Raw genomic sequence first — 9,505 nt, 5'->3', positions numbered from 1 at the left:
TACAATAAGAAATAAAAAGGGAGATGACTTTGAGTCTTCAATTTTTCTCCTCGACTATTTGAATACAAGTTCTCTTACTTGGTTAGTCAAATAATTGTTGTTCCTCTACAAACCTCCAAACCCCGATTAAATCAAAATATTTTCACAGTAAGCTAAATGAAAAGGGAGTTGACTATGAGTTTTCAACTTCACTCCTCAGTTGGTCGAATACGAGTTCTCTTACTTGGTCAGTCGAACAACTGTCATTTTTTTCCAAACATACAGCTTAATCAAATCATTTTCTTAACAAACTATATGAAAAAGGAGATGGTTTTGAGCCTTCGATTCCTCTCCTCAAATACTTGGATATGAGTTGTTTTACTCAGTCATTCAAGTACTTGTCGTTCATTATAAAATACGTCAACCATATACAACCTTATCTTCATAAATATTCAGATGAAACAGAAAGCAGTCTAGAGTCTTCTAGTCCCTTTCCCGACTATTAGGATACGAGTTGTGTTACTCGACTATCCGAGTAATTATCATCCAACCAAAAAACATCTCAACCAATCAATGCATCCAACATATTAAATCCCACATGTCATCCCCGTGTGACCAGAGCTCTTTTTAGAAAGAACACTGTTAATCCTTTCTAATGCATACAACAAACTAGTGTTTAAGCCTCCGCCGAGAGTAGACAAGCCAGCGTTTAGCCTTTAGAACACGATCTAAACAACTGTTCACTAAAAGACACCAACCAACCGTAGTTCCCCGAACTACGAATGCTCTGATTTCCTTATTATACCATAAGGATACGTAGGCAGGAGATTGTTGTATCTTCGCGAGCACACTAATAAAAAAACCTCCCTTTCCCCTCTTCTGAGGTTTCCATCCATTTCAATTTCTAATATTTTATAACCCAAAGATAACAATCAAACATGAATTAACACTCGAAACACAAATTAGAACTAAAAGGTTCCCGTTGAGTACAACGGACGTAAGGGGTGATAATACTTTCCCCTTACGTAATTCACTCCCGAACCCGAATATGATTGCGACGACCATTATTCCATTTCCTAAAGGTTTTATAAATATTTTCCTATTCCTTCATTGGGATAAATAATGTTCGGTGGCGACTCTGTTAGAACATAATTTTTTCCGCAACCATCGCGAGGAATCGTATTTTTCGAGATGCGACAGTTGGCGACTCTACTGGAGACTAGCTCCAAGCAAAAGAGAGTGAAGCCTAATTTAGTTCAGTTTCTGTATTGTGTGATAATCTTGTTTGTTTTATTGTTATTTTTGTTCTGATATTATTATTCTGTCATAATTATTGTATTGTGATTTATTGACTATGTCTTATTTGGGGCTTTCTGTTAATGGTGCTTTGTGATATAGGCTCTCTACCCGAGTTTGAGAAAAACCATAAGATTAAGTTGGTGGTTGCGTAGTGGGCGCCCACAAGGAGTCTTCCTTGTTGGGAAGATACGAAGACCTTGCCTAGAGGAGATTCTCTTGAGATATTATTTCCCGACGAGTTTTTGTCACGACTATAGTATTCTTGAGTTGGATCAATGACTCTAGGGACCTTTTAACCCATTATATCCGATGGTTACATAGTATTTACCTGAAAAGTCCCAGACTTATTGGGTTAATACGAAAGCCCCAATTTTATGAGATCCCTTGGACGTATTACTATCTTACAGTAATATTTCCAACCTCGATCTATGACTCTGAGAACATTATTAGAACCTTGGACTCAAGAGTTGTGTAGTATGAACCCACTAGGAGTTTTCCTCTTTGGGACCAATACGAAGGCCTCACCCAAACAAGACTCTGTTTGGGGGATGTTATTGGCAGATAAGTTTTCGTCATGACAATAACTTTCCTAAATAGTGATTGATGACTTTGGGAACCTTTTAACTTTAGCATCCTCCTAAAAGGGTTTTGTTTAGTAACCAAGGATACCCGCTCTCACGACCTGTATATTGACCTACTTGTGGCACGCATGACATCATTCATAACATAACATTCATATTATTTTATTTCCAAGGAATCTGAGTATCATGAGTTGCAGGAATTCAAGAAACATGGAATCAAGCAAAAGAAACATCTACTCTTTCAAGTTCAAAGATCCCGATCTAAGGAGCTTACGTGACTTGGTCTCTCAGATGCACCCGGTATACAGAATTAACTTTGGGAATAATTATGGCAATCTGCTCAGCATCCTCAACCAACGAGTAGACTATACAGCTTTAATCATTCTGGCCCAATTCTATGACCTACCTTTAAGATGCTTCACATTCCAAGACTTCCAGCTAGCACCAACGTTAGAAGAATTCGAGCATCTTGTTAGGATTCATATGAAGAACAAGCCATTATTTGAAGGGATAGATGAATCTTTGCCCCTTGAGATCATTGCTAGCATGCTTCACATGGATGAAAAGGAAGTAGAGGCTAACCTAGAGACCAAAGGGAATACCAAAGGATTTTCGCTAAGTTTTCTCTTGGAAAGAGCTCATACCCTACTAAAAGCAGAAAGTTGGGATGCTTGTTACTCTGCTATTGCGTTAGCCATCTATGGCATCATCCTGTTCCCAAATATGGATGGTTTCATAGACATGGCTGCTATTTGTGTTTTCCTTAATGGAAACCCAATACCTACCTTGTTAGCTGATGTTTATTATTACATGAGCCATAGGTACACTAAGAAGAAAGGAATGATTGCTTGTTGTGCTCCTTTATTATATCAGTGGTTTCTCGAACGTCTTCCGAAGACAGGTGCTTGGGTTGAACAGACAGATGATAGTTGGCCTCAGAGATTGGGATCACTCTGATCCGAAGATCTTTCTTGGTATTCCAAAGTTTCAGTTGTGGAGATTTCCCAAATCTACCGCTTATTGGAAATCAAGGATGTGTGAATGCTAACCCGGTTCTATCACTCAGACAACTTGGCTACCCAATGGAAGGCCCTCCAGAGGTGAGGCCGTTGGAAGCTTTCTTGTTACTTGACTTTGGGGTTGAGAATCCTAGCTTGTTCCAACGAATCAAAGAGGCTTGGAAAAATGTCAATCAAAAATGGAAAGCTGATTTGGGGAGAGCAAATGGGATTACAAAAGAACCATATTTTCAGTGGGTAAAGGAAAGAGTGGAGATGATTAAAATGCCATTTGTCATTCGGACACCTATACCTCTTCCTGAACCTAAGCTCACCCATGTCCCTATTGAAGAAGTGGAGGAACTCAAGACCACCATGGCAAAGCTAGGAAAAGAGAATGAAGATTTGCAGATAAAACTCCAACAAATCATCAATGAGAAAAATACCATGAAGTGGGATCTTGAGAGAAAGGATGCACAGCTTCAGGTGCATGTGGAGAAGTTCAACAAAGATGAGCATAAGATGAAAAAGATCAAAGTGGGATTAGAACAAGCTAACCATTATCTAGATACTCTTAAGGGTCAACTACGATGAGCCCAGAAAGAATGTCAAGACAATGAGCGTTGGTGGCATCTTGCCACAAAGGAAAATAAGACGATAAGAGATACACTTGGGGCTCAGATAAAGGAACTCACCAATTATGTTCGTCATAAAAAGGCTGAAGTAGATCAGGAACGCCGACTCAAGAACATAGCCACCGAATCTTCTAGGGTTTCACCCATGATATGGGAAGAGAAGTTTCGAGAAGTAAGAGACGCAAAAGAGTCTGTCAGCTATTGGAAGAACCAGCTAGAGTCATTACGCCAAGATAGCTCCATATGGTTGAAGGAGCGAGACTATGTGATTGAAGATTATGAATCCTTTAAGAAGACCATAGACTTCTTGCAAGGAGATAGGGATAAGTTCCGTGCAAAGCTCGATGGGCTAGTGGGGTTCTGTAATTGGGCGGCTAAATAATTACCATGGAAGTTAAGAGATGCAGTTGAAGAGTTGAAGGAAGATAGCACTCCTCCAGCCATAATCAGTTTCATTTTGCTCTGTAGAGGGTTGCTTAAGAGATTCAAGGAGGAACTGGAAGAGCTCTAAGCCAGAAAGCCTGCAGTTTAATTTTCTTATGTCTTATATTTTGTTCCTTTAACAAATGTATTTTGACCTATGGACTTTTGGACCCCTATGTTATGTACTTGAATGAATGACATTTAAAAATCACTCCATTATTGTTATTCTAAGTATTTCTTGTTTCTTCGAATTACTAACAACTAATGAAACTCAAACGATTCCCTGAAAATAAAATACGCATGACATTCGCATCTTCATTATGCATCATGCTTCATAAAAATTCAAAAAACTTACCCAACCTTTCTACCCTTTATCCAGCCACACTGACTAATCAACACCGATACGAGACGCGAAGCAAATACAAGATGACATTAGAGCAAGTTGAGGCTAACCAAATTACCATGAGGACAGACATCAATACAATCCAAGAGAAAATGGATCAGCTGTTGGAGACAATGCTCGCAATTGCCCAAAGAGAGAGGATTGAGGATGAAGAAACTAGGGAAAAAAGGAATGATAGCACACCAGGTTTGAACCCCCAAGACGAGAGTTTCGTCCCCAACAAGAAGAGATTGGTTCAGATACCGGTAGGAGGCAAAGGAGATGGGGATCGTGCAGAGCCTTCTGATGCGTCTACTCATCATGGATCCGAATTTGGAGATGACCCGTACGATGCTTTCTATGTGCCTGATCAACCGAAGCCTAAGATACTTCCAGATCCTGCTGCAGATAGGCTTTGTACCCTGGAAAAGAAGATCAAAGCTATAGAGGGGAATAATATCTTTGGCGCTTCTGCCATGAACATGCGTTTGGTATCAAATTTGGTCATCCCGACTAAATTTAAAACTCCTGATTTCGAGAAATACAAAGGACATACTTGCCCAAGAAGTCACCTGGTAATGTACTTCAGGAAGATGACTGCTCATACCGAAAACGACAAACTACTTGTACATTGTTTCCAAGACAGTCTAAGTGGAGCATCTCTGAGATGGTACATGAACTTAGAGCAGGGGCGGATTTAAAGCTGGGAGGATTTTGCTAACGCATTTCTCCGTCAGTAAAAATATAACTTAGATATGGCACCTGACCGAATGCAGTTACAAGGGATGACCATAAAAGAAAATAAGTCATTTAAAGAATACGCCAAACGGTGGAGAGAGTTGGCTGCTCAGGTAGAGCCACCATTGTCTAAAAAGGAAATGACCGAAATATTTGTAGACACCTTGAAGGACCCATTCTTTGATAGATTGGTGAGTAGTGCAGCGTCTGACTTTGCACATCTAGTCACAATTGGAGATCGCATAGAGAAAGGGTTGAGGGATGGAAAGATTCCAAGAGCTGTGGCAGCCCCTAGCGCACCGAAAAAGTATTCTGGAGGCTTCCCGAAGAAAAGAGAAGGTGAAACGAACGCTATATCCAGAAGCTATAAGGGGAAGCAACATGCTTCATATGGCCAAGTCGCCGCTGTGGTACCCATACCGTATCAACAACCAATGCAGCAACAATAAGTGTATCAACCACAACATCAACAACATCGTCAACAGCAAAACTCCGTACCACCAAGACAATTCAAGCCAAGACCTCCAAGAAGGCAACTTGATCCCCTACCAGTACCTTATAGCCAGATATTCCCATATCTGCAAAAGAAGGGCCTTCTGACATTGGGGGAGTTAAAACCAGCTGTTTTTCCATATCCACCCGGATACGATGCTAACGCCCATTGTGAGTTTCACATGGGAGCGCCTGGTCATACCTTGGAGAATTGTTTTGCATTTCAAAATCGGGTATAAGACTTGATCGAAGCAAAGGCCATCTCATTCACTCTGAGACGCCCGAACGTCAACACTAATCCTATGCCAACGCATAAGGATGCTTCCGTCAGTGCCATTGAGGAGAGTGGTCAAGGAAAATTAATCCGTAAGGTTGAAGAGATTCAAACCCCTATCGCCAGGATAAGAGCACAATTGCTGAAGAGTGGTCTAATCCCGGAAGAGCTAATTGCTGAAGAGAACAATAAAAAGTTGAGGAATTTTATACAGCAAATGTTGGATCGAGGCGAGTTACAGATAAATTGTCGTGTCAAGAGCAAGCACCAGGAAGAGATAGTCGTGGTGGACATCCTTTATGATGAGGTTAATGTGGAAATACCTATAAGCCCATTGGTGATAGAGTTTCCAGCACCGTTCGCATATGAAGATGAGAAGGCAGTCTCGTGGTTATATCAGCCCAGAGCTTTTAAGCAGGGGCAGGAAGACCGACCTTTGATGATCAACGAACCAAATGTCACTTCAATTGTGGGGCCGGCAGGAATGACACGTAGTGGGCGAGTGTTCGCGCCAAGAACTGCTGATACTTCTGCAAAGACTAAAGGGAAAGAAGCTGCTGTCCAGATCCCTATCCCTAATCAAGAAATGCAAGACATGCACCTGTCTTCTAAAGCTGCAGTCACTCGTGAAAAGGCTGAGGAATTTCTGAGGATAATCAAGAAGAGTGATTATAAAGTGGTGGACCAACTGAATCAACACCTTCAAAAATCTCCATGTTATCTTTATTGCTCAACTCAGAAGCACACATGAATTCGTTGTTGAAAGTATTGAGCGCCGCTCATATCACGAAAGACATAACGATAGAACAGTTTGACAATGTGATAGCTTGTGTGACCACTGGGAATTTTTTGGGTTTTAATGATGATGAACTACCGATCGAGGGAAAGAACCATAACAAATCCCTACATATCTCCTTGAAATGCATAGACACTATACTATCAAGGGTATTAGTGGACACAGGTTCCTCACTGAATGTCATGCGAAAGATAACTTTGATAAAGCTGCCAATGGAAAGGATAAGTATGAACCCAGCACCCTAATCGTAAAGGAATTTGATGGCTCAAGGCGAGCAATGATAGGAGAGGTTGACTTACCGACCAAGATAGGTCCAACCATTTTCAATATCACATTCCAGGTCATGGACATACATCCCGGTTATGGCTGCCTACTTGGGAGACCCTGGATTCACTTCGCAGGCGCTGTCACCTCCACTCTGCATCAAAAGCTAAAATTCATTACAAATGAAAAGATGATTGTGATTGGAGGAGAGGAAGATATCTTGGTTAGCCACTTGACATATTTCCGATATATCGAGGTGGATGACGAGATCACTGAGACACCATTCCAATCCTTGGAAGTGGTAAATATGATGGCCATCCAACAAACATTGGGGACCCCGAAATCAGGACCATCCATGGCCTCGTGGCAGGGAGCTAAGGTTGTTATGGAAAATGAAAATGCTCAAGACTAGGGCAAAGTAGTGGAAGTGAAAGAGAAACGAGACAAGTTTGGCCTGGGGTATGACCCGTCATCAAACAAAGCCGGCAACCAACATGACAAAGAACATATTCCTTCTGTAGAGAAAACGTTCACCAGCACTGGCCACATCCTTGGCAAACAGGTGAAGATGATCAATGATGGAGATCGCGAAGAGGGGGTGTCTAGAAGGATGCGACAAGCCGCATCTGATCAAGAAGTGACAAATTGGAAGGCTGTGGAAGTTCCCCAAAATTTTCAAAAGTAATTTTATCATTTTTAGACAAAACCTTGTGCTCTGCCCAAGGCACAGTGGCGTGTTGTAGGGCCTCTTTTATCTTTTTCAAGAGTTTTTATCATTAATGAAATGGAAATTTGCATCCAAATTTTTGTTCTCTTCCTTTCATTTTTATTATTAAAATGGCATCAATTTTTATGCACGCACTTTCTAAATAAACTGCATAAATCATAACATGCAGAAACACCACCGAGACCATTGATAACGAAACTGATAAGGTCCAATATGATTTTGATTGTCCAATCTACCAAACTGAAGATGAAGTGGGGTAAGATTGCGAACTCCCTGAAGAGTTGGCCAGATTACTCAGACAAGAGGAGAAGGTCATTCTACCACACCAGGAAGGCGTTGAAGTTATCAAACTAGGAACAAAAGAAGATAAGAGAGAAGTGAGGGTAGGCGCCACACTTCAAGATACGGCGAAGACAAGATTGATAGAGCTCCTCCACGAATATGACGACGTGTTTGCTTGGTCATACCAAGACATGCCCGGATTAGACACTGATATCGTGACCCACAAGCTTCCCCTTAAATAAGAATGCCCCGCTGTCAAACAAAAGCTAAGAAGAACACGACCTGATATGGCTCTCAAGATTAGAGAAGAGGTGAGAAAGCAGTTTGACGCTGGTTTCCTGGAAGTCGCTAAGTACCCATAATGGGTTGCCAACATCGTACCGGTACCGAAGAAAGATGGGAAAGTCTGAATGTGCATAGACTACCGAGACTTAAACAGAGCCAGTCCCAAAGACGATTTCCCATTACCTCACATTGATGTATTGGTGGATAACACAACTCAGTTCTCCGTGTTTTCCTTTATGGATGGTTGTTGAAAAGTATATCTTCGGCAAATATTTTTATATCGTATCCACAGAGATTGATTGTTATTACCGCCGTTCTATAATCCAAATTGTTATAAGTTTGAAAGGTAACAAAGTTGTTTTGTTTGGAAAATTATCTTGTGAGTAAATGTCACTAAAAACAGTAAAATGGTTTTAATCAAATGTAAAAGCTTGGCAAGATTGGAGTTCACTATTCTAAATGCTTATGATTCCTTATGATAACTATATAGATTTAAGATTATTGATGATGTTCAAGTATCCTCTCAAAGTCATTTATGTCTAAATGATATTGTGATAATCACTATATTGATCCTTAGACGATCTCTCCACCTAACTATCAATATAGCAATCTTTAATGTTTAATACCAAAGAAGAGTAATGAATAAACCTATCTCTACAACTTATTCACTACTTGAAAATCTGTTTTATGTCAAGACTCAAATAATCTCTTTCAACAACTACTCAAATATGGTTTTCAACTTAGGGCAAAAACAGTATTCAATACATCAACAATCTTTATCATATATAAAAGTCAAATGGAATACATAAACAAATGAGAATAGCTACTACCTCCAATCTTGGCAAAATGGAGTTTAGCTCCTCATCATCATTGTTACAAAGCAGAATGTTAATGGAAGAAAAACTCTGTTTTCCTCTCTTCCAAAATAGCTCAATGTCTCAATCTATGAATAATAATCATGAATCTTTTAGAATAATGTGTTCTCCTATACTAAAAGAGTTGACATTTCCTTAATTGATCATTTTCATCCAAAGCAAAAAAGCTATTCCAAGACAGACACCAAAATGGCAAAACCAGCTGGCATTGGAAACAACACACTTGGCCAAAACAGCTTGCTGGATTCGCAGGGTTCGCTGGGGGAACTTTGTTCGCGACACGAACTGAAGCTTTCTATTCAGTTCGCTGGGCAAACTGAAGCTACCTCAGCTTCATGTAATTGTTCTTCCAAGTGTTAATCTTCAAGAATAAGCCTCCAAATTGCATTCAACACTTCTTCCAAATTATGATTATGCATTCCGAAGCTCTCTTGTCCAAAAATTCTACAAAACTAACAAAAATGTGAAATAACTA

The 9,505-nt window shown here is 40.3% G+C and overlaps 1 protein-coding gene across 1 annotated transcript; it reads left to right on the top strand.

The window, feature by feature from the left end:
* The first annotated feature begins 2,069 nt into the window (after nt 1–2,069).
* LOC127079449 (uncharacterized) lies at nt 2,070–2,816 on the top strand. The gene has a single exon (XM_051019828.1). The coding sequence runs from the start codon at nt 2,070–2,072 to the stop codon at nt 2,814–2,816; it is 747 nt and encodes a 248-aa protein (XP_050875785.1).
* The last annotated feature ends 6,689 nt before the right edge of the window (nt 2,817–9,505 follow it).

Source organism: Lathyrus oleraceus, chromosome 5, assembly GCF_024323335.1.
Source record: "Lathyrus oleraceus cultivar Zhongwan6 chromosome 5, CAAS_Psat_ZW6_1.0, whole genome shotgun sequence".
NCBI classification, from domain to species: domain Eukaryota; kingdom Viridiplantae; phylum Streptophyta; class Magnoliopsida; order Fabales; family Fabaceae; genus Lathyrus; species Lathyrus oleraceus.
This window is presented reverse-complemented; position numbering and strand designations above follow the sequence as displayed.

Excerpts from the sequence above, each read along its gene's own strand:
- LOC127079449 (XM_051019828.1), top strand. The coding sequence starts at position 2,070 with ATGGAATCAAGCAAAAGAAACATCTACTCTTTCAAGTTCAAAGATCCC.